At 38.7% G+C, this 26511-nt stretch overlaps 1 protein-coding gene and 1 long non-coding RNA gene across 3 annotated transcripts in view; one reads left to right on the top strand and one right to left on the bottom strand.

Moving 5' to 3' along the window:
- LOC138153524 (uncharacterized) overlaps positions 1-26511 on the bottom strand; it is a 484393-nt gene that overhangs the window by 106097 nt on the left and 351785 nt on the right. The window lies entirely within an intron of this gene.
- LOC138151917 (tRNA-dihydrouridine(16/17) synthase [NAD(P)(+)]-like) overlaps positions 25288-26511 on the top strand; it is a 2069-nt gene continuing 845 nt past the window's right edge. Inside the window, 2 exon segments of the mRNA XM_069075493.1 lie at positions 25288-26112; positions 26115-26435. Coding sequence (XP_068931594.1) covers positions 25431-26112; positions 26115-26435 — 1003 coding nt within the window. The 5' untranslated portion in view covers positions 25288-25430.

Genomic DNA, 26511 nt, shown 5'->3' with positions numbered 1-26511 from the left:
TCTCCCTCTAAAGCCCCACTGCTTCCAAATAGAGGCCTGACATTTTGCGATCCCATCCTCGTCGCCAAATGTATCAGCAATGCCATATTCACAATGCCTATAGAGATTACAAATATGCTGACATAATTATCCATCACAAAATACATCAGGTTTGCCATTTGGGGAAATAAACTAGAAAATTTATTAAGATACCAAAAGACTAAAGTGAAAGCCATCAGAGTAGTTATGACATTGGCGCAGATAGATAAAGTAGAAAGCACCCACATTTTCAAGCCTTTAAAACAGAACAGGCTACCTCAGGCAAAGGTCTTCCTCTCCCCACTCACAGCAACCACCCAGCGCCCTGGAAGCGGGCTCCCAGCAGCTCCGGCCCCTGGCAGTCCTCAGCAGGAGTCCTTAGCAGAAAGTCCTGCTCCCAGCAGCTCCAGCCCCTGGTGGTGCTCAGCAGGGGTCCTAACTCAAAAAAAAAAAAAAGGCAACCGCCGCCAACTGCCAACCGCAGGACCGTTAGCTCGGCTTTTCACTTTCTCTTGCTCTGCTATGTCAGCACATCCATGGGGCATGGGAGATCTTTAAATCCCATAACCCTTACAGATGTAGAACGTATTTTTAAAATGTTTATTTAATATCAAAACTGTTATATTTAGCATTACAAATTAATGTCTCCTGAAATTCCTTTCTAATGAGTCACTTTGTGTGTTTTTAAATATTAATAATGTTAAAATTTTGAAAATATATGGCAGTTCATACTTTCTAAAGTGTATTTACTTGGATCTTTGATCTTATTGAGGAAGATGTGGGCATAGTGGGCCTAGAAGCAAAAAGACCTGAGTTCAAATCTAGTCTAAGAAACTTGCTAGCTACGCGACTCTAGGTGAGTCATTTAACCTCTACCTGGATTTCCTCATTTATAAAGTATGAACAACAATAAGATCTAACCCCCAAATTCATTGTGAAGATCAAATCAGATAATATTTGTAAAGCACTTTGCAGACCCTAGTACACTATATAAATCATAGTTTAATAGTCCTATGATTTAATATACATAACAGTGCTTTGAAGAACATAGAGTAGATCATGTTTCCAATTTTTAGATGCAGAAAATGAGTCCCAAAGCGCTTAAGTGATTACCAAAGGTCACAGAGGAAGTTCTTAATGGAGGCAGAACTCAAAATTGGGTTGCTGGATTCCTAGTTCAATTGCTTTTCATTACTTAAGAGGGATTTGACAAGGTATAGAATGAATTCTTGATGCAAATACAAAATAATTAGGGTCAGACCTAATTGTGAATATAGAAAAGCACCCAAAATATAGCTTTGAATCTCAATATAAGTAAGGAGATATTATTTTAAAAAGCTGGAAGAAAAAGGCAGTAAAACTGATTATTTTGAAATTTTAATTTAAAAGAAAATCACATAATGCAAATCCCAAGTGAGAAGATGTACCTTTCTTTGTACCTTGTGTGTATCTATATGCATGTGCATGTGTTTGTTTTAAAGGAAAATGTGGTTGCTCTAAGTATAAGTGTTATTAACCACAATTTTTTTCAAATAACATGCTGTGCTCTACTGTCACCTTTTAAGTCTTTTTTTATTCATCCTTTTTTTTTTCATAATTTAGATAACTAACTGAACTTCCTGTTTGTTAACTTTCTCTGAAGTAGGGAGTCTAATATGAAGGTGTATTGACTCCAAAGACAGAAGGGAGGGATAAAAGGAGAGAGTAAAGAGGGGGCTGGGTGTTGTTTACAATAATTATCAGTTGTTTTTAAAGATATTTGATTATCTCCTCTCTCATCATTCTCATTTATCAATATGGTAATCACAAAAGAAAAGGAGCCATACTCTTCAGGTCTAATTTGATATAAAATAACTCACACTGAAATTGACATCTTTCCAAATCTATGCTTTTATCTTCTATTAATTAATTCTTGGTAGGGATTTGGGAGAAAGACTTGATTTTCTATTTTTTCCTATAGTAGGAGCATTGAATTCTAAATGGGAAGGAACCTTAGGGTTCATCTAGTTCAAATTATTTATGCTACCAAAGAAGAAGGTCTTATCAATGCGAGGAAAGTTAGTTGTCTAGAATCAGAACAAGATAAGAACATGTGTCCTTCCCAGTGCAATATTCTTTCCCATTACCATCACTCTGTCTCCACATCTCTCTGTTGCTCTCTGTGGAGATGGCATGATTGTTCAGACACCCACTGACCTTGAATTTCTTTCCCACCTCAAGGGTAATGTGATTCTTGGACTAGTATCACTGTGTTTTTGCCAAGATTTTCAAATGACCATTCCCTGATCAGGTCTCTATTTTTTCACACCTTTGTGGTCAATTTCTTAATATATCTGAGGTCTTCAACTCACAAGAGGCATCAATCACAATGCTTTTTTTTGTTGCTCTGAACCAAGAGTTTTCAACCTTTTTTGCATTAAGGACCCCTTTCAGCACTCTGATGAAACCTATGGACCACTCCTCAGAATAACGTTGGTATTTTTAGTATTTAATGCAATGTTAAATTTCAGTTTTAAATTAGTAAAGGAAAATAATGTATTTTTTTCCTTCCAGATTAATAGATTTCCTGAAATCTATCAATGGATTCCACATTAAGGACCCCTGCTCTAAATTCTCAAATGTGTATAATTAATTCAGCCATAATCATTGAATAGAAACAATGAAGATGACATTATGCTGATTTACAAGATTATTGTGCTATAAAAGTCAATTCAGCAAATACTTATTAATTATAGCTCACATATATAGATAATTTGAAAGTTTGTAAATCACATCATATCTATTATGTCAACGGAGACTTTTAACACCCCTGGTGCTATTCTAATCCCTAGTTTATAGATGCAGAAATTGAGCCCTAGGGAGATCAAGTGACTAACCCAATGTCACACAGCTAATCAGTGTTACTGAAAGAATTCTAACCAGGTATTCATAGCACCAAGTTTAGTATTTTGTCTACAAAGGTTTGCCACCTCTTTGTGCACATCTTCTATGTGCAGAATACAATAATAGGTGATTAAGAAATACAAAGATAAGATTACTAAGACAGACATAATGAGCTCAAAGAGCTTACAATCGAGTTGAAAAGAGATAAAGTAGACATAAATACCTTTAAATCAAGTAAAATTTAAAAGTCCTGAAGCTGAGCAGAAACTGCTATGAAATCAGAAGAGAGATAAATCATTTCTAGTTTAGATTTGGGAGAGGGGTTGTAGTATTAGACAGGACTTCAAGAAGAAAGGAGCATTTGAATTAGGTCCTGAAGGAGAGGTGGATTTTCATGGCACTCCTCCCTTGGTTCTCTTCCTTCTTATTTGGCCAATCCTCTTTGGCTGGGTCTTCATGCAGGTTACTCCCTTTAGGGAGTAACAATTATCAAATTAGTCCTAGGCTCTGTCCTGGATCATCTTCCTTTCTCCCTCTATTCTAATTCCCTTGTTGATCTAATCAGCTCCCACAGATTCAATTATCCTCTGGAGGCTGATGATTCTCAAATCTACTTCTTCATTCTCAACTCTTAGGCAATCTCAAGTCTCATATGCTTATTGAACTGCCTGTTGACCATTTCAAGCTCTTTGTCCTATAGAATTTTAAATATAACAAGTCTGAAACTGATCTCATAATCTTTCTGCCAACCACTTCTACTTTTAAACTCCTACATTACTTATAAGGGCACCTACCATCATCTCAAACTCACTGCAGGGGAAAGGAGGATACCTCCATCATACCTTCCAAGAAGTAGGTTCACTTAGCTTGCCCATGGATGTTGTACATACTCTAAGGACTGGGTTCCCACTAGTCCTTCATTACATTTGTACATATTATTATGAACTGAGGATGAACCTGGGGCAGAGGCCTGTACACCTATTCCAGGGATGTTCACTAAGACCAGAAAAAATGAGGACAGGGCCAGAAATCAGAGAATAAATAAGCCCTCAGTTAGCAGTCAATTGGGAACCACTATTAGGGGTCAATACCCAAAATTGGATTATCAAAACTGGATTATCAGAACCAAGATTCCAAAATAAAATTTAGGAGGCAGCAGCTATGACAGGGACTAACTCTAATAGCAACAGTAGCAAATGGAAACATAACACAATGGAAAATACATAGACCTGGAGTTAGAAAATAACTGAAGCGAGGGAAATACTATGATGGAAGAATTCCTGGAAGACATGACAAAATAATGGAATTTTGGATCTGAAAGGAACCTTAGAGATTATCTTGCCCCTCATTTGATTAGTGAAGAAATGAAGGCTAAAAGAAGGCAATGACTTGCCCAAAGTCACTGAATAAGTGGCAGAGGAAGAATAAGAACCCAGTTCTTCTGACTCAGTTCAGAGAACATTTCACTCATACTAGGCCATCTATTCCTCAAATGAGGAATATTTCATATTCCTAATATGAATTGACTTGATTAGGGTTATGAAGCTGGTTAAGTTATGGAGTCAAATTGATGACAGACAACCAGATTCCCCTTTCCAGTAGCTGACCCAACAAAAGAGGGATTGATTCATTAATATAAGCCTCAAAATACACAACCCATTTCTCCCTGTCACATTGAGCTTTAGGTAATTATGGATCAAAGGCCTAATAATGCTATAATCCAGGTTCAGAAGAAACGAGGCAAAAGATATGAACAAAAAAGAAATGAGCAATTATCAAAACCTAGGAAATGCATAGAAATTGGAGGTCAAGGCAGAGTAGTGAATCCCAGACAAATTCTTGGAGGCCAGAGATCACAGAGAAACTAGAGGAGGAGAGAAAAAGCAATGGGTCATAGGAAGGCATGGGGGTGGGGAGAAGGGACTACAAAAAAGGAATGCTTACAACTGACAGTAAAGCCTCTCACACAGGACAAGTCCTTTATATTCTTTCTCCTACAGAAAGAACCAAAGAGGAGCTTCCTAAGATCAAGCTAAACCAGGAATTGGGTTTGACAGCCTACCAGTGGGTGACAATTTGCTACACCTGATGCTGTAGTTGCAAAGAGTAAAACTCAGCTCAATATAATGCAATGCAAGTCAAGAACCATTTATAAAGAACCTCTATGTGTAAAGAAATTATTTTCCCCCTGGGGTCATAAAAGAGCTTATGTTCTACTGGATGGAGGGGATATATACTTGTATTTGTACCAGATAAATAAATACAGTGCAAAGTAAAAGGCTGTGGACCTGCAGTCAGCAATACACTGTAGAGTTAAGGCTCAGTTTGCCTTTCTTAGTTAGTTCCCCAGTGCTGGAAATCTAGTCCATCCTGGCCCTCCTTTATCCCCAAGGCCAGGAAATAGTAACAAGAACACTACACATTCTACAGTCAAAGGACATTGCATTTATTATGCAAAGGTGTCTTCAATTAGTGGATTTATCTGATTCCCATAAAGGTTCATACTTACTGGTCTTATTTAGCTGATAAGGAAATTGAGCCATAAAGAGTAGTGAATATTTGCCCAAGCTCTACCACTTCCACTGATGACAGAAGTGAAGCAAGAGCTGATTCCCAGGTAGGGCCTAATTTTCTTTCACAGTCGCTCCCAGAATGTTCATCAGAACATTTAGACATAAAAATGGAAACCAATTTAGTGTTGCTCCTCTGCCAAGTCAATGGTGAAATGCCCAAGACTCTGAGTTACTCCTCTATTGTTCTAGGTGACAAGTTAAGAATTCTTGGTGTGATGCAGAAGGGAGCAAAAACCAAGGCATCCCTCTTATAAATGCTCCCTCTTTAAGGAACAAAGTGATTTACCCTAGTGTCTCCATCTCTGTCTTTTCTGGGCCATTTCCTCAACTTGCTTAGCATCCACATTGCATGGTCTTCAGGATCACAGGATCCTCCCTTTATCTTCTTCCTCTAGTCTGTTAAAAATTTTGACTTTTGAAAAGGATTTTAATCTAACACTGAAAAAGCGCCCCCTCCATAAATTTGAAATATAATAACTACCCAAGAATATTCACATCGAAATGAAGTATAATATACTTCAAAACATGATTCTCTAATTCATCTCTCTATGAGGCAGAGAGATCTATTGAAATCAGACCTAGATGACCCTCAATCAGCCTACAACTAAAGTCCACTGACCTTTCTAATATTGGCCAAAGATCTCTGAACACCAGAGGGAAAGTACTGTAATTGGACTAAAAGCTCTCATATAAAGCCATTCTTGAGGTAAGAACCCACCAAATAAAAGGTTAGTATTATGACCACTTTCCTTAGAAGTATCTGAGGGTGTGACAGGAAATAGGAGATTATTTCACACTTTCCAAGTGCTACTCAGTGACTCTTGCTGCTACTTTATAGGTAAATGCTACTCTGATTTGTGTGTTTTCTATGAGATACAAAACATCCTACAAGTATAACAGGGGTACTGCAAATGAGGGCCAAAATCTCCGCTTTCTGTCAATGTATGTGGAGTCTATCCTTCTGGAAATTTGTGTTGATAATTGGATATAGAGGGGACCAGTTTTTGACTGTATCCTCAGGTATCAGGTGACCATTTCCTAACTTCTTATTACTTACTGAATGCGCATACAAAAGGCAGAAATTGGCTGATTATCTCTCTTATTTCTGGTAATAATCAAGGAAAGGCAGTTGGTATCATAATGGATAGAGTACTGGGCCTAGAGTCAGGAAAACATGAGCTCAAATTTAGTCTTAGATACTTACTAGCTGTGTGAGCCAGGGCAAGTCACTTAATCTGTTTCCTCAATTATAAAATTTAAAAGCACTAGGTTGTTGTAAGGATTAAATAAGATAATATTTTTAAAGCATTTAGTACATGCCTGGCATATATAGTAGGTGCTGAATAAATGCTTACTCACTTCCCCCATCCCCTTCCCTTTTCCTTCTCATATAAGCCTCTACATGGGGAAAGATCGTGTTAGTAACCTACACTACAGCACTCAGGCATAGAACAATGAGCACATGGCCTTCTGATTCAACTGTTCCATTATTTCCTACTCTTAAGTGCATGAGAGTCAGAGATGGAATGAATGAGGCTACAACTTGTGAGTTTCAAAAGTTTGAAGAGCTATCAGAGGTCTAAGACGTGGGGTCAATACCAGAGCTTGTCAGTAGATGAGGCTAGTTGGGATCACAACCCTGAACAATAATCTTTGAAACTGTGTACAACATGTAAAAGTGACTTGATCCAGCAGCTAAGACACTGTTTAGTGAATGCAAGGAAGTGACTATCCATTAGGTACATGTTCAGGAGAGAGTATGGTGGGACAAATGCCTTGTAGCAACCACTTTAAACTTGAGCTCACTTTCCATAGGGACAAGGGTAGTAGAGAGAAGAGTGTACCCTATTTTGGGGGGGGGTTTATACTTCTATCCTTGCTATATCTTCCTGATAAATAGTTTTTGAAAAGGCTTTTTAATGTTAATTGCTTATTCATGATATTGAACAGAAATCTAAGGGTCAAATTATAATGTGATTCTTTCTCTAGTTGGATGATATTAAAAGGTGACTGGTCAATTGATGTGAAGGAGGGGAACACTCTAGACTGGAAACTCACAATCTAATGATATCATTAGAAAGAAAACCCAGTGCCACACAAGAATACCCCTAGGATTCCATGGGGGAGATATAGCCACCCAAGCTCCAAGCAGTTGACCTTTTAGTGCACAACTGAATTGGGAGAATGATTGAAGAAACTTGCTACATGAGTAAACAGAAAAAGTTCTGCCCTCAAGTTAGGGACAGACTATAGCATTTGTAAGTCTATAGTATGGAATTTCAGTCATTTGTTCCTATGCAAATAATATAGTGAATGATGCTTTAATTCACAGACTAGCCTATAACACCTTGATTAACCATGACTTAGCTGACCCACCCTAGTAAAATTCCTTATCAGCACCCCTCAGACTCTAATGCTGCTGGTTACAAGACAGGGAATTTGAAAGCTCAGATGATGTTTCCTATTCTACTGCTAGCCAGTTCTTTGTACAGAAAGGATGTTTGGGATAGGACCTTTTGATAGCTATGTAGTTTGTGAGTTAGAGAGTATCTGTAGTGGTGGTTTGAGGAGGGTTTTTATATTGGGTGTTCCTTTAACTGTAGCGTGGAAGGGGGAAATGGCTTAACTCTGCTCACCCACTTCCTGAACAAATAAATTCTGAAGTACTCCCTCAACAGATAAATCTCATGGCAGTGGTCAGAGTGACTTGAGGAGTTGCTAGGGCCCAGAGATAATTTTCTCTAAACTAAAAATTTCACCTGCTAAGTTCTCTGAAAATGCTTGAGGTAAGCAGAGTGAAGAAGTCACCCTTATGGAGCCCCTTTAAGGCCACAACAAGGCCCCACACCAAATTGTGAAGATACTGTGTTAAATAGAAGCTTTTCATAGAGAACTTTTGTCTCTCCTCCTGAAGCTTCTTCCTATTATTACTAACTGCCAAGCCTCCATCCACTTAATTGATTGAAAATCTACTTACTAATCACACTATTGAATTCTTCCTCTTCCCTTATCCAGTCATTCAACAAGTATTTATTAAGTACTTGTTATGTGTGACTATGCTAGGTGCTAAGGATTCTTAACTGTCCACATGCATTTCATCAGTGGCAAATGACTTGTACAGAGAAAAGTAAATCCATAAGAATTATGTAGTAGCTCCTTTGAGATATTACCCCAATAAACAATGACTGGTTTGAAAATAAGTTCAACTTGGGGGTGAAATAGGAGACTACTGCAATATCCTAGGCATGAGATGATGAGAGCCTTCAATAGAGTGATGACTATTAACTAAGAGAAGGAGGTGGCCATTGGGGGTGTGTAGAACAGACAAGACTTGACAACTGTTTGGATATTAGGGATGAGGGAGAGGAAGGGTCAAAGATAACTGAGATTGTGAACCTGAGTGACTAGAAGAATGGTAGGGAAGGAAAGAAGGAAAGAAAGAGGGAAGGAAGAAAGGAAAGAAGGAAGGAAGGAAAGAAGGAAGGAAGGAAGGAAGGAAGGAAGGAAGGAAGGAAGGAAGGAAGGAAGGAAGGAAGGAAGGAAGGAAGGAAGGAAGGAAGGAGGAAGAGAGGGAGGGAGGAAAGGAGGGAAGGAAGGAAGGAGTCATAATAGGAATATTAATACAAAGTCATATAATAGGAATAATAGGAAGGAGGGAAGAAAAGTCATCTAACAAATCTTTGCTGGAGCCAATACAATTTAAAAGACAATCAGTGACTGAATTTCATGATTTTTCAAAATGGGAAAATTACAAAAGAATGAAAAATATTATAAATGGTAGTATTAACACAATGACAAAAGGCAACCAAAAAACACCAGAAACTATGGATTAATCAGCATACCTGGTTTTGTTGCTACCTGTCTTACCACTCCCCAGTTTCCTTTGCTGGACCTTCTTCTAATTCAGGCTCAATAACCATGGGTATCCCCCATTCCATCCACCTCATCTCCTCCAACAGATCGCCCTTTCTCTCACCTCTGCTGGTTCACTTGTCTTCAATCTCTCCCTGTCTACTGACTCATTCCCTATTCCCTACAAACATGTTTCATGTTCTCCCATGTCTCCCCCCAGCCTGGGAAAAAACAAAAACAACACTCACTTTCATTCTCACTATTGTTTTATTTCTCTTCTGCTCTTTGTAACTAAACTCCTCCAAAAAACTGTGTGGAATAGATGCCTTTGCTTTCTCTTCTCTCACTGTCTTAAATCCTTACAATCTGGTTTCTGATCATATCATGCCACAGAAATTGCTCTCTCCAATGTTTCTAATGCTTTTTTAGTTGCCTAATCCACTGACTTTTTTTCAACTCTTATTTTCCTTGACCTTTCAGAAGACTTTGACACTATTCATCATTCTCTCCTTAATAATCTCTACGTTTTTAGAACACCACTCTCTCCTGGTTCTCCTCCTACCTAAGTGACCACTCTTTCTCTGTCTCCTTTGCTGTATCCTCCTTTAGACAGTCACCTCCCCCTCTAACCACAGGTGCTCCTCAGGGTTCTCAGCTAGGCCCTCCACTCTTCTCTCTCTATACTTCATTTAGTGATCTTGTCAGCTCCCATGGATTCAGTTACCATCTCTGTACTAATGATTCTTAAATCTACCTATCCTGCCCCAATCTCTCTGCCAACCTCCAATCTTGTATCTCTAATTGCCTTTCAAACATCTCAAACTGGATGTCCAGCAGATATGTCAAACTCAATACATCTAAGACAGAACTCATTATCCTTCTAAATTCTCCTCCCTTCCTACCTTCCCTACTACTTTAGAGGGCAACACCATCCTCCAGGTCACTCAGGTTCACAACCTCTTCTCCTCATTATCTCTTACCCCACATAACCAATCTATTGTCCGGGTCTGTCACTTTAGCCTTGTCTCTTTCTCTCCTCTAACACTGCTGCTATTCTAGTGTAGACCCTCAACACCTCAATTCTAGATTATTGCAATAGCCTACTGGTAGGTTTTCATGCCTCAAATCTTTCCCTATCTTCCATTCTGTCACTAAAATGATTTTAAAGGGCAGGTCCAATCATGTCACCCCTTACTTAAACTCTAGTGACTGCCTGTTGCCTCCAGGAACAAATACAAAATTCTCTATTTTACATTCAAAGCCTTTCATAACCTGATCTCTCCTACTTTTCCAGTCTTCTTACACTTTACTCAATCACATTTACTCTTCAATCCAGTGACACTGGCCTCCTTGTTGTTCTTCGAACAAAGTATTCCATCTCTCTGCTCACTGTATTTTCTCTCTGGCTATTCCCCATGACTGTAAATGCTCTCTCTCCTATGCTGTAACTACTAATTTCCTTAGCTTCCTGTAATTCCCAATTAAAATCCCACTTTCTATCTCCCAACCCTACCTAATTATAGTCCCTTCCCTCCATTAATTATTTCCTATTTATCCTATATATACTTTGCTATGTACAGATTTCTTTGCAAGTCATCTCCCCTATTGGATTGTAAGCTCCTTGAGGACAGGACTTTCTTTTGCCTCTTTTTGTATCACTAGCTCTTAAGATTGTGCCTGGAACAAAATAAGCACTTCCTAAGTATTTACTGATTGATTAATTGATTGACTTAAATCTGATTTCCTTGAGAGAAAAGTCGCTGTGTTTGCCTTTCTTTTTGTCTCCAGAGATTAGCATAGTGTTTGGTACAAAGAAGGTTAATAAATGCTTATTGACTGGCTGATTCACTTTATACAATTTATAAAAATCTTTATGAGAACTTTCTATTCACTCATGTACTTACTGTCAATACAAGGAAGGCTATGAACTCTGAGAATAGCCTGATCACCTATTTCAGAAAGATTGCCAAGGATGGATAAGAGCTAATAAAATGATTCTGAGGAGGATTGTACAGGGTATGAATACTGCCTGGGGGCAGGGAAAGAAACCCTGCATATTTGACTTTCTAGGGAGCTAAACAATGGGAAGGAGTTTACCCAGTGGTAGACCTTTCAAATCTAATACTACAATTGTGAAGGTATCTAAGGAAAAGGGGGGACTCAAAAGTCATGTCAATAATCATAAAGTTGGGGAATGTAACTGCAGAACAGTAGGTCAAAGGATGTTGATAATCATTCTGGCTGGGCCATCCATAAATGCAGGAGCTAAAGGTAAAAGTTTCAGGCTTATTCAACCAGTGACCAAATTTAGTCATGACTCAAGAAAAACGAGACAAGAAACTACTCATCTTGACAGAGGAAGTTCTGTTAGTGATGTATAGAAATACTAGTGATTTTGTGGCTTTATTTTGTGTTATACTTTTATACTTTGTTGAAGCTATTAGGTTTTCGTTGATTCAAAATTACTAAGTAATTCATTATATCATCTGCAATGGTACTTTTGCTCCTTTGCAAACATTTTTTTTCTTTTTTTTTTCTTTTTGTATTACCATAACAAGCATTTCTAGAACTAAGTTAAACAATAATGGCAATATTACAAATCCTGGCTTTATAACCTAAGCTTACTAGGAAAGAGTGTAGAATTTCTCTATTAAAAACAATGCTAACTCTTAATTTCAGAGAAATATTTTTAACTATTTGAAAGAAAAAATATTTACAGTTTCATGCATGTTAGTGTTTTAATAATGATGATAATTAATTAATAACTAATAACATTCACATATTACTTTATGTTTTTCAAAGTGTTTTTTTCATTACAGGATTCCTCATTACCCCTTCTCAACCTACTGAGACAATCACATTTTTTCATATTTAATTTTTTTTTCTGTGATTGCTTTATTTAGATTGTTTTCATAGTCCAATAAAACTTTCTCTTTGGGGAGTCTCCGTGACATATAAACTTAGTGTCATACTTGTATAACATTTAATAAATCATAATTAAAACCTATAATCCCATGCATTGCTGGTTAGTATAGTTCTTTTTTGAAGCATCCTCTAAGTACCAATATTGTTGTAACAGACTAGAATAGATAAGAATGGGACAATTATTTATTTCCCATTGTGTCTAAGTTACTATATTTTCATCAATTTTCTTTGCCATGTTGTTTTGTTAATAAAGAGCTGTATGTTATATTTTAAAATATAGTTGTCTTTAATTTCTCTATTTCCCCTTTCTTATATTTATTTTGGTAGTTAGTTGTTTCTATATTAAAAAATTAAATTATCGTTTACCAATTTTATCTGTATTTGTGAAAGCACAGTTAATTGTTTTATTTATCAATTAGATTTTGTTTTCAATTCTGTTTATTTCAACTATAACTTTTTTCAAAATTCTGTTTTATTGTGATTGTTTTCTTATTAATTTGTTGATTTTCTAAGTTTTAAAATTCATGTTCAGATCACTGACTCTTTTTCCTCTTTGGCTAATATCAGCATTACAAAATAGAATCCTTAACTTTCTTCAATTCTCCATTCAGGTGCTACCATCTATAGGAAGCCTTTATTTTTCCAAAAGTTATTAATGACCCATCCCTCCACACTTATATAGTGTTTTTACTTATCTTGGTCTATTATTAATCTCTGAAATAGAATGAAAGCTCCTTGAAAGCAGAAACTGTTTTTCTTTTATTAATGCTTATAGAAGTGAAATAAAAACAAATTTTCTTCAAACTTATTTTAACTATAGTCTGCATATTTTAGTATATGACATACACAGTATCATATTCAATATTCTTATATTTTTTTGTTTTTTAACATATAATATTTAGGAATTTTTTTCTGTTCCCATTTAGATATACTTATTTTACTTACATCTCCCTTTCTGATTACTATTTCTAACATTATGTTCAGTTTTTAAAAAATATTTAAAATTTCTTCATTTATATATAAGTTCTTTATTCTTTGAAGCATATACATTTTAAATGTCTCATGCAAGTTTGAGAAGAAAATAAAATGCTTAATATTTCCATTCAATCTTCCTCATATGCATATAATTTTTTCAGCATTCTAAGCCCTCATCCTTTTTCTTATCTTTCTTGTTGAGTTTTTCTTTTCTTTGAGAGTTTTTTTTTTTGAAAGAAGAATAGACTCTTCAGAGCTCACCCAGAAAGAAGTAGTAGCCCTGGGATAATCAGAAAAGGAAAAAGAAAAAAAATAGAATGAATTATCATAGAAAGAAGAGGACTGTTGTCCTCATATGCACCTTGTAGCAAAAGACTAATGCTACGATTTGTAACAACCTTGTTAAAGACTGAGAAACTTACTTTTTTTTTACAACTTCCCCTAGTTTTTGTATCTTTTTCTTTTTTTTCATTTTTCAAATGTTTTATTAACTTCTGATTTACACCATTCATTTCCGCCAGATTTTGAGTTACAAATTTTCTCCCCATTTTTCCCCTACCCACCCCCCCAAAATAGCAGTCCCACAGGATATCCCCTCCTCCAATCTGTTCTCTCCCATATTTTCTCCCATACCCCTTTCGACTTTTCCAGTAGGGCAGGGTGGATCTCTATGCCCCAGTAACTGTATATCTTATTTCCCAATTACATGTAAAATAGTATTAATAATAGTATGTATATGTATATGTGTGTGTGTGTGTGTGTATATATATATATATATATACACATTTTAAACATTTGATTTTAAAACTTTGAATTCCAGATTGATCCCCTTCCTCCCTTGTCACCCACCCTTACTGGGAAGATAAGCAGTTCAGCATAGGTTTCACATGTGTAGCTAATGAAAAACAATAACATAGAAGATATATTGTAAAAGACTGGCTATATCTCCCTCCCTCCTATTCCACCTCCCACTTGTTCTATTCTCTACTTTGATCCATTCCCTTTTCAAAAGTGGGTGCTTCCAACTTCCCTCCGCCCCCGCCTGCCCTCTCTTCCATCATCCCTCCTCTCATCCCCTTCCCCCCTACTCTCCTGGATGGTGAGATACCCTATTTAGTGTGTATTTCATTCAAATTCAATGAGAATAAGTTTAACCCATTCCCTTTTGCCTTCCTATTCTTCCCCTCTATTGTAACCATTTTCCCTTGCCTCTTCTATATGAGATAGTTTACCCCATTCTGTCTCTCCCCATCTCCTCTCATCATATTCCTCTCACCTCTTAATTTCACCTTTTAAATATCATCTCTTCCTATTAAATTGGTCCTGTGCCCTCTATGTATACCTGTAAACATATATACACATATTCACATATGTATTCATATGCCCATATACCCTCATATACAGACATATATTTCTATTCCCTTCAACTATTTTCATACTGAGAAAAGTTTCATCACTTACAATTATTGTTTTTTGAGGTAGGAATGTTAGTAGTTCAACTTTGATAAGTTCCTTATGATTTCTTTTCCCTGTTTACCTTCTCATGCTTCTTGTATCTGAATGTCAAATTTTCTATTCAACTCTGTTTTTTTTTTTTCAGCAACAATGCTTGAAAGTCCTCTATTCCACTGAATGACCATATTTCCCCCTGAAACATGATACTTAGTTTTGCTGGGTAGGTGATTCTTGGTTTTAATCCCAGCTCCTTTGACCTCCAGAATATCATATTCCAACTTCTTCAATCCCTCAGTGTAGAAGCTGCCAGATCCTGGGTTATCCTGATTGTGTTTCCACAATATTGAAATTGTTTCTTCCTGTATGCTTGTAATATTCTCTCCTTAATCTGGGAATTCTGGAACCTGGCTATAATATTCCTAGGAGTTTTCTTTTGGGAATCTTTTTCAGGAGGTGACCAGTGGATTCTTTCAATCTCTATTTTGCCCTCTGGTTGCAGTTTTCCTTGAGAACTTCATGGAGGACAATTTCTAGGTTCTTACTTTGATCATGGCTTTCAGGTAGTCTAATAATTTTTAAATTATCTCTCCTGGATCTATTTTCCAGGTCAGTGGTTTTTCCCATGAGATATTTCACCCTGCCTTCTATTCTTTCATTTCTTTGGATCTGTTTAACAGCATCTTGATTTCTCATAAAGTCATTAGCTTCCATTTGCTCCAATCTAATTCTGAAGCAATGATTCTCCTCAGTGAGCTTTTGAGATTCTTTTTCCATCTGGCAAATTCAGCTTTTTAAGGCACTCTTCTCTTCATTACAGAACCTTTTTGAGCCTCTTTTGCCATTTGAGTTATTCTATTTTTTAAGGTGGTATTTTCCTCAGTCAGGCTGCTGACTCTCATTTTGTAATTTTCTTTCATTGTTCTCATTTCTCTTCCCAATTTTTTTCCACTTCTCTTATCTGCTTCTTAAGGTCCTCTATGGCCTGTAATCAGCTCGTATTTTCCTTTGAAGCTTTTGATACAGGAGTTCTGATTTTACTGTCTTCCTCCTGTTCCATGCTTTGCTCCTTTTTGTCCCCAAAATAAGAGTCTAATGTTGGAATATTTTGTTTGCTTTGTTTATTTTGCCTAGTCATGACTCCCCTCAGTCACTTGACCCCTGGGCTTTTTGCCACAGTAGGACTCTGCCACCAGAGAGGGGAGTTTTCATCCCAAATGCTGGGGTTTTCTCAGGTGCCTGAGGTATTAGTTGGGTGCCCTCTCTGAAGCCTCCACACACTCTGGTAAAGCTGGTCATACTCCCCAGGACCTCCATCCTCCACCGAAATCCAGATCCAAGCAAGTTAAAGCAAGAGTGATTACCCCTCAGACTGGTTGCTTGGTCCCCCTACACTCTGCAGGCTAGGAGCTGAAGCTGCCACATGGCGCTGGCTGTGCTGGTGTCCCAGTGGCTTCTTGCCCCAGGGGGCAAAAGCCATGAACTCCCACTTACTGGGTCCCAAAGTCCAGATCGCACTGACCTCTCACTTTGTCCTTTGCATCTGTGTGTTGATACTTCTGGATCGCCACAGCTGCTGGTGATCTGGAGTCCCTCCAGCCAGCAGCTGGTCAGGCCCCGCCCTGGGGTTAAAACCTCATTTTATTCCAATTTCTCACTCTAAATCTGTATGTGTGCCTGTATTTTCAGTATATTTCCTGTAGGCAACCTATTGGATATTTTTTTTAAAAATCCATTATGAGGTTCTTTTCTGTTTGACTAGTAAATTTAGTCCATTTATATTATGGGTTATAGCCTATCAAATTGTGTCCTCCAAACAGTGGCAGTTCCTTCTCAGTGACTAGGGTGTAGAAGTGATACAAGAGGTAGGGAATAAGTAGGAACCCATTAGATACTAGAAGTTATCAAAAACAAACATCTTCTAATTGGTTCAAGTACACTGTCAATTTTCCTAGAATGATTTCAGTGTATAAATACCTATGTTCTACTAAATCTTCAAGACCAATCTTCTAGTAATTAAAGTTTACCAGAAGTGGATGGGGCTCCCGTGAATAATAATGGCTTGCCCTTTACTTTGGGTGTGCAGTTCTTACATTTGGTGAAGTATTATTTTCTCTAGGAAACCTTCCCTGAATACTCCAGCATCTCATCTTTTCTTGAGTTCCTTTTGAACTTACTGTCATTTAGCACAGAACCTAATACCTTATAAAATAGTCTTACTAATATTCTCATGTGCATATATCTAAGCTCAAGAAATATGTAAACTACCCAGACCTTATCCCCCACAGTATCTGATGTATAGTCAATAAATTCTTATTGACAGGTTGTATAGTGTCAGTCCATTTTAATATGTGACTAAGCAAATGGGATCTAATCAGACAGCTTTAACCTGATGGGGGAAAAACTGGAGGCCATCAAAATTGCATGTATTTTTGTCTATATTACCGAAACTATGGACTTAATTAAATGTTTCACTTTTGCAGGTTTTTGTTTTCATATTGTGTAGTGCAAGGAGTATGACCTTTGAAAATTACCTTTTTTTGAGAAAAACAGTTTTTAGGTATTCTTAAAAAAAGTATTTGCTTTTTTAAAAAAGCAATTGATGATTTGTATATGTCAGGAAAATTGTTCATTATTTATGCCTTGCTGATAAGAATGAGTGGTAAAAGAGGTATTTTTGTGCTATTATGAATTGATGCACTATTTCAACTGAAGGCATCATCTAAGACTGAATACTGGAAATGATGCTGACTACAATTGTTTTTGTAGAATAGACTCAGCTGAGCAGTAGATCAGTATGGAAGCATCAGAGAAGTAGCCAGTGATTTGTTTCATCCAGCTGAAATGTTGCATTTACTGAGCTGTTAGTCTAGTACATTAAGGGAACAGCTTCTCATAGTAATGGAAGGATTTGTTCACACAGAAGCTATTCTAATTAAGGAACTTTTATGGGTAGTTCCTGAGATATAAAGAGGTTAATGAAGACTACAAGCCCAAACTTGTGAGTTCCTCCAACCATATGTATTCCCTTCATATAAGTCTTATTACCCTGGGACTTATCACATTATCCCAGTCTCTTCATGGGCATTATTTGGATTGGTAAAAGAGTGTTTTCCAAATTTATGAGTAGAATATTACTCAACTATTATGTTTGTTCTGCATTTAAATGTTTTGATTAATGTTAATTGAGTATTAATTGCTAAATTATTCATGAGCAATACATTAGTGGGGGCTCATGAGCTACAATTAATAGATTAATAGTGACTCACAAAGGCCCTGAGAATACTGAAATTTAGAAACCACTCTCCCTCTTGGGAAACCCTCACCTGCCAATATAAAGGAAGGTCAAGGGAAAAAGAGCTATAGAGAAAGAATGAATGGAAATGGAAATGGGGGGTAGAAGAGGGGAGATTGGGAGTATACTCACTACATTGTGGGTTGGCTTTACCAAGCAAGTACTATAGTATATGTGTCTTAAGTGCCAAAGCCTTTAAGATTTGTGCTGCCCTAGGAGTCAGAAAGAGGAGCTGAGCTCCTCCTGCATAGAGCTCTCACCTTTGCCTTAGAAATCTTACATCTTCCTCCCTTCAGAAACCCTGTCAGTGTAAAATGAACTGGAACTGTGCCCGCTCCAGGCCGCTGACTGTTCTCAGAGATTGACTGTCCAGAGTGTCATCCTAGAGCCTACAAATGGGATGTTATATTGTGGTCATTCTCCCATGCCTGTCAGAAAAAAAATGAGCCACCCACATCAGGGAACTACAGCCCTCAGAGGATGACATTTAATACAATTACATAAATGAGTACTTTAATAGGGCCTGGGCCACATTATCCAACAGGACCACCACAGTTTATCTCCTGCCCTCCACAAGAGGCTAGAAATGATTTATGGAAACCCAAGCAGTTGCTGAGGAATTGCAGGTTTAAACAAGTACCTGCCCTTTCACCAAATTCAAGTACAGACAAAGAGTCCAAAAGACAAAGACCCCTTTATTCATCATTTGAGCAATAATTCTGGAAGGAAAAGAGAATGGGAAGCAGTGAGAAAGGGGTCCTCATTCCTTGCCATCCAAAAAGACATGATTTTTGCCACACACCCCCTGGAGATCCTCAAATTACATCCAGCAAGCATCAGTCTGTAGTTAGGGAGCAAGAGATGGGGTGGGAATCTAGAATCTTCCTTGCTGGCACATCTGGTAGGTCTGAACTGGCATTTACTGGCAAGGGTTTGAAAAATTAATTACATTCTGATGCCTTGTCACAAACAATAACGTGGCATGCCAAACCCTGATCCTTCACACTCTGCCAAATGTAGTGCATCTGCTTCTTTTTATGGCCTTTAATCTCATTTGGCAAAGGATTGCTTGGAAAAAATGGGGCTGAGACAGGGAGAGAGGGTAATGGCAAAAGAGGTACCAGTTTTGAGGGGATGGGTTATCAGTAAGGTACTTAGTAGATAGCAAGGGGATTTTCCAGGATTAAGAAAGGGAAGGCTTCTCACCCCTCCCCAAGAAAGGAGAGGATGCTATTTCTTTTAAAACTTCACAATCAGTACTTAGCAAGCCCAATCTAATGTCCTTTTTGATCTTGGCCTCTGCAATTCAATATGCTCTGTTCTGATGGAATCAGCCCCATCTAAAATGTAGTCATATACTCCTAGAAACTACAAGCTAGCAGACCCAAATTCTAGTCCTGGCTCTACTACTAACTTGATAAATGATCTTGATCATGTCTTTACACTTTTCTTGGATTTAGTTTCTTTACCTAAAAAAAGATTTGAACGAAATGACCTCTAAGGTCCCTTCCATCTATAACATTCTATGATTCTATAAATCCATGGTCTATTCTTTTTGTCTATTCCCAAACAACTGACTGTTGAATGATGCTCTTTGGGGGATCACAGGGATTTTCTTTTTGCTGTGATCTTCTGGGCCCCAGTAGTATCCTCTTACTAAACTCAAAACCCTCTCTTCTATTAATCCCCACAACAGGGAGGTGACATGCATATTGTAAATCTCCCTCTGAAATGGAGCTGCTCTAAAAATATCCAGAATGTGACTAGCAAGACACTGAGAGCACATTATGAAAAGTGTGAGGACATTGGCTTCTTGGGATTCATGTAAAATTTTGCTCTTTGAGTTCCCTAGCACCAGAGTACAACAAACTCACAGACTTAATGGTGCATATTTTTGGTTTTGATAAATTATACAAAATATAAATTTGATATATAAAAGTTTATATAAAACAACTTAAAAAACACATGCTGAGTCAATTTCTGCTTTATGTCCTTCAAATATTACTCTATTTTAAATCTTCCCCAAAGTAGCAGTGAACTCTCTCCCCTGTCCCCTCTCCTTCTTCCCCCTCCCCCTCTCCTCTCCCTCATCTTCTTCCCCTTTCCAGCTAGGGCAACTCTGCCCTGACTCCCTTTCTCTTTCCTTCCCCTCCCCCTCTCTCTCTCCCCCGTCCCCTCACCTTTTCCCCCTCCTCCCTCTCCCCTTCCACTTCTGCCTCTACATCCACCTCTGCCTTTCTCTTTCCCTCTCTCTCCCTCTTTTCCTCTCTCCCTGTCTCCCTCCTCCTCTTTCTTCTCCCTTACCCCTCCCAAATCCAATGACTTTTTCTCAGTCCTCATCCTGTTTGGCCTTTGAAACTGTTAACTATCCCTTCCTTCTCAATGTTGTCCTCCTTTGGCTTTTGTGACATCTCTCTCCCTCTTCTCTTACCTGGATCCCCACTGACTCATTTTCCTCCACTCATCCCTTACAAGTAGGTATCTCACCCAGTGTGGTAGCACACACCTATAATCCCTACAACTGGGGAGGCTATGGCTGGTGGAGTTCTTGACTCAGCAGTTCTGAGCAGAAATGACCTAAATTGTGGCAGCTAGGTGGCACAGTGAATAGAGAACTGGCCCTGGAGTCAGGAGGACCTGAGTTCAAATTAGGCCTCAGACACTTAACACTTACTAGCCATGTGACCTTGAGCTCTTTCCTCAGTCTTCTTTTACTTATTTTCTCTGTCCTTCAGTAGTTTAACACACTCATGTGGACCTGGTATCTTTCTCAGTAGAGGAACATTCATGCATTTTCAATGGCCCACTGCACATCTCTACCTAGAAGTACAGCCAGCTGCTCAAACTCAATACACCCCAAATTAAACCTTTCCCCCCAATCCTTCCCTCCTGTTCCTGACCTGAATATTTCTGCTGATGACACTACCATCCTTCTAGTCACCGAGGTTCAAAACTTCAACATCCTCTTTCCTCTTCCTCACTCCCCATCCCCACATCCATCCACCTGCTAAGTTATCCTAATTCTAGTGACAGAATGCATCTCACATCTACTTTCTGCTCTCTAATCACACAGCTACCAGCCTGGTTCTGCCCTTCATCACTTCTTACCCAGACACTGGCAGTACCTCCTACCTCACCTCTCCAACTCCAGCCTCTTGTCTGTCTAATCCAGTCTTCAAAAATCTTCTAAAATGTACAGATTTGATGACCTTACTCCCCTGATTAAAAAAACAAACCTTCAGAGGCTCTCCCTTTTAAGCTATGGAAAAAAATAAAAATATTTCAGCCACCTTTTAAATTCTAGCACAATCTGCCACCACTTTAGACCTGTAGATTTCACCCTATTTCCACTGGTAAATTCCACATTCCAGTGAATCAGAACTGTTTTCTGATTTCATTCTTCCCTATCACATTTCCATGTCTTCCTGTCAACCATTCCTATTCCTGTTCAGCTCTACACCTATAATTCCATTGAATAACATCCTTTTCTCCCTTCAGGGTCCAGGTCAGGAACTCCCTCCTCTGATAAATTTCCTCTGTTTGCACCACTTGAAGGTGTTCTCTCTGCCTAAAGCTGCCTCGAGACACTTGATCTGGAGTTTTCCTTACCCCTAACACATTTTGCCTAGTATTGCATTTGTTTGTGTATTGTTCCTATGTCTATAATAGACTCTACTTTCCTCAATGGCTGAATGTGTTAAATTTTTCAGTCTTTAGTCCCCAATGACTAGCCCAGGATCCAGCACATAATTGGTGCTTACTGGGTTTGTTCACTTTTGATCTGAATATAGTTTGTTGCTTTAAGAAAAAGTTTTAGTTATCTGAATATTTTCGTCCACTTTCCAAAGGAGGCAGATCATATGATTTTAAACTTGTGCTGAGCCAGACCGGTTCTTAGCAAAAGAGTGGAGCAGGTTAAATTTATCTCCCCTTTTCTTGTCCTTTGTTTTCTCCTACTGCTTTATAACCCTTCAAGGCTCCCAGTGTTCTCTTACCACACCCATGGCTGCCCACTGAGTCCCAAGATAGTGTCCTCATCCAGACTCCCTCCCCACTCCTATGCCCCCAAATCCTGAAAGTTAGAGTTATCCATTTTCCAAACCTAACTCTCTATCTTACCAAATTTCACCTAATTGTCCAGAGTAGAAAGATTGAGAAACCAATTCACATTAAAATGTCAGTGACCCATAATAATCTAATATTTTATCTCTCCTAGGAGAATTGGCATTTATTTCACTGTGGGCTCTCCAAATAGCTCTGTTTTACCTCCAAGGAGTGAATCTCTCATGGTACAATTTGATACACTGGGAGAGGTAAAAGTGCAAAAGCCCTGGAGGAGGAAGTCAGGGAGACAGCAATGTGGTCTTAGGCAAGTCCCTAACCCTTCTGAATCTCAGGCTCCTGATTTTTAAAATCATGAGTTTGTATCAGAAGGTGGTTTGGGTCTCTTTTAGCTCTCAAATTCTTCCCAGTCTATGAGCTATTTGGGGGACAGGGAGGTTTCCCCTTTACCACACAAACCTGCTTCTACACAAGAAGCCATCCCTTGTGGGGAGGCTTTATTAAACACAGTTATATTTTTTCTAAGCCAAGCTCTTCCATATTGAAAGCACTAAAGCCCAAAAGTCAATATTGGTATTAATCTGAGGATTAGTGATCTCCCGAGGGATGAGGATGTAATACAGTAATTAAACATGATCTCACCAGGCCCTTTTCCCATCCGTTCTTTATGGGGGGAATCTATGGTGGCTCTTTGCCTTGACACTGTCCCCCCCTTCCCAAAGGCTCAATGTTTTCCACTTCATCTCAGGTCTCCCCAGAGATATTTACATATGAAATAAACAAGGGCAGAAATGTACTCAAGTTCTTATTTCTGCAAAATACCTATGAAATTGAGGCCAAATGCTACACTAAGACATCCTCTGCCTCCCCCGCCTGAGTGTCCATCAAGGCACAAAAATTCAAGCTGTGCAACTGAATCTTACATTTATATCTACATGACATTTAGGAAAATTGAAGACTGGAAACTATACATACAAGTAAAACTAGTGATTAGAGACAATGAGACGCAGTCTGAGAAAAACAGTGATATTATTAAAGAGACACTGTCAAGTCCTATGGGCCCGAAATATAGATTCCACTAAAAACGAAACAGTTTTAGAATTCATCAGAAATGTTAGCATGAATGTTTTTAATCAATAAAAACATGTTTTCTTCTTTCCCAATTCCATTTTCTCACAGAAGCATATAGAACTCAAGTACTTGAAATACAATGTAGACTTTCTCCCCCCTAACTCATATACACTGCAGGGGAAACAGGGTCTTCACATAACTGAATTTTCTATAAAACTGAAGTTTATCCCTTTGAGTTAAAGTACTGTGTTTTTCTTTAAACAATGAGCACTTTTCTATAAGGCATTATTCACTTTCCTTTCTTCTTAAACAGAAGATACGGAATATAATTTTTAAAATAATAATTTAGGGTTAAAATTACAGGCCTCAATCTTTGCAGACTAATTACCTAGACTAGAGAAGTGTCAAAGCTCTGAGGATATACAAAACTCCTAAGTACAACTCAAACCAGATTAAAATAGCATTGGGAAATGCTTAACAAAATAAATAAAAATGCAATAAAACATAAATAATGTTAACTTGTGGTTTTCTAAGTCAATATGCAACCTGTTTCTGTTTGAGTTTGACTTCACTGGCCTAGACTACAAATTTGGTTAAATTATAACATAATGACATCCTCAGTACTCACAAAGGATGACAGTACTCTTTGTTCCTATTCATCCCATATTGTTGTGCTTTTATGGTTTCTGTGTCTTATCTATATCCTTCCTCATAGTGAGGGTATTTCCCCATTATTCCCTACCTCTGTCTTTCTCTTGCACCTTCTAGGCTAGTTAATCTAATAATCAATACTGTTAGTGGAAGTTAAATCAAATTGGTTGACAAAAAAATCCCCCATGAGGGATATATATATATATATATATATATACATTTTAACCTGTGGTTCCAAAGTCTTCAAGGATATAGGCCCATTTTTGGTTTATTCCACCCTTACTAATGAAAACACAGATCTGTTTGAGTGTTTGGAAGATAATGATTATCAAATTGTGGTCCAGAGACAACTAGTGGTCTGAGAGTTGGTCTGTGTGTTGGTCTCTTGCTTATTATATCAATCAATCACTGAACAAGTATATATTAATTAATTTAGTACGGGCCAGGCACTCTGATGGGTACTAAGGATACAGAAGTGAAACAGTCCTTAACCTCCAGGAGATTTAGTCTATTCCATAAATAACTGGACAAATGGAGAGAAGGTCATTAGAAGCTGATGGGACCAAAAAAGGCTCAGGAAGGAGATGTTACTTGAGATAAGCTTTGGAGGAAGCTAGCATTGCAAAGGGGAGAGGGGAGGAGGGAGTGAATCTTAAGCATTGTAGACCTGTGAAAAGGCACTGAGTCTAGAGACAGAAAGTCATTAAATAGGTAACAGCCAGTAGTCCATTTTTGCTAACCTCTAGATGTATGAATGTATTTCTTAAGTCCAAAATGAGCTAGAGTCAGAGTTTGAAAGGTTGCAGATGCCAGACATAGGAATTTATATTGATCCTGGGGACAATAGGGAGCCGATGGAACTTTCTGAGTAGAGAATAATTCAGTTATATCTGTTTTTGTTTGTTTTTAGGAAAATCACTTTGGCAGGATAGACAGCAAACACTTGAAGCTGGAAGGCCAAAAAGGAAGCTATGGTAATAGTAGAGGTGAATTATTGTGTTAGTTTCTAATAATTGTTAATACAATTATCCTCCATTAGTCTATTACCCAAAAAGTAACTAAACTTTAGGTTCATATTAGTGAGGGCATCAAGAGCAAACAGAAGTACTGAGGCAAAGTGTCTAGAAGGTGTTTTGTCCATCCAGACTCAATTCAAATCAATAGGTATGTACTGAGTATCTATTATGTGTTTTGCCCTCTGAGAGGCATTAAGAAGAATAGTCGAAAAAGAGAAAATATAGCACCTATCCTTCAAGGAGCTTACAGTTTGATAGGGAAACAAGAATAACATATACCAAAAAAAATTTTAATTCTTAAAATTGATCTCTCAATACAAGAAGCTAAAAGATGCAACCAAACATAATGGAAACCAGGAAGCCAAGGGTTCTATTACACACTTATCCTTCTATCAGCCTACAAAGTGGCACAGTAGACAGAGTGCTCCCAGGGAGTCAGAAACACCTGAACTTGAGACACCGTCCGGCTGCCTCCGTGCAGAGGTATGGCCCCGACTCCAGTGCGGGGTCGGGGGCGGCGGTGAGAGCCAGCGGGTTAACAGCGGCGCTGGAGTTCGAGGCCGAGCCGAAAACGGCAACAGGAGCCGCGGGTCCCGGAGGCGGTGGCCGCGGGCCCTGACAGAGCCCCTGGAGCCACTAGGGGAGAGTCTTGAAAAGATGCCAAAGCTGCAGGGATTTGAGTTCTGGAGACATACTTTGCAAGGGGCACATTATGTAGTTGTCCCCATGGTAGATCAGAGTGAACTGGCTTGGAGACTTTTGAGCCGTCGACACGGAGCTCAATTGTGCTACACACCTATGTTACATGCTCAGGTGTTTGTTCGAGATGCCAACTATCGGAAGGAGAATCTGTACTGTGATGTGTGTCCTGAGGATCGCCCCCTTATTGTACAGTTCTGTGCCAATGATCCAGAGGTGTTTGTCAAGGCTGCTCTCCTGGCTCAAGATTATTGTGATGCCATAGATCTGAATTTGGGCTGTCCTCAAATGATCGCCAAGAGAGGTCATTATGGAGTCTTCTTACAAGAAGAGTGGGATCTACTCCAGAGAATGATTCTGTTGGCACATGAGAAACTCTCTGTTCCGGTCACCTGCAAAATCCGTGTCTTCCCAGAAATTGACAAGACTGTGAAATATGCTCAGTTGCTGGAGAAAGCTGGCTGCCAGTTATTAACTGTTCATGGACGTACCAAGGAGCAGAAGGGTCCACTATCTGGAATTGCGTCCTGGGAACACATAAAGGCTGTGCAGAAGGCAGTGAATGTCCCTGTATTTGCAAATGGAAACATCCAATACCTCCATGACGTAGAAAAGTGCATCCAGGAAACGGGGGTACAAGGGTAATGAGTGCAGAGGGTAACCTACACAACCCAGCCTTGTTTGAGGGCCGAAACCCACTGGTGTGGGAGATGGCTGAGGAATACCTGGAGATTGTTCAGCAGTACCCCTGCCCCCTGTCCTATGTCCGGGCTCACCTCTTCAAGCTGTGGCATCACACACTACAGATACATCAACAGCTTCAGGAAGAACTGGCTAAAGTGAAGACCTTGGAAGGAATTGCTGATGTTAGCAAAGAGCTAAAGCTACGTTGTCAGGAGGAAATGGCCAATCAGAAGGATGGAGAGAAGCCCAAGGGAGGATTGCCTTTCTTCCATTGGATCTGTCAACCATTGTAAGGGTTATGGGATTTGAAGATCTCCCATGCCCCATGGACGTGCTGACATAGCAGAGCAAGAGA

Source organism: Petaurus breviceps, unplaced genomic scaffold (genome assembly GCF_028583685.1).
Source record: "Petaurus breviceps papuanus isolate PSGF00001 unplaced genomic scaffold, PetGlider_PUasm1.0 151, whole genome shotgun sequence".
Taxonomy (NCBI): Eukaryota; Metazoa; Chordata; class Mammalia; order Diprotodontia; family Petauridae; genus Petaurus; species Petaurus breviceps.
This window is presented reverse-complemented; position numbering and strand designations above follow the sequence as displayed.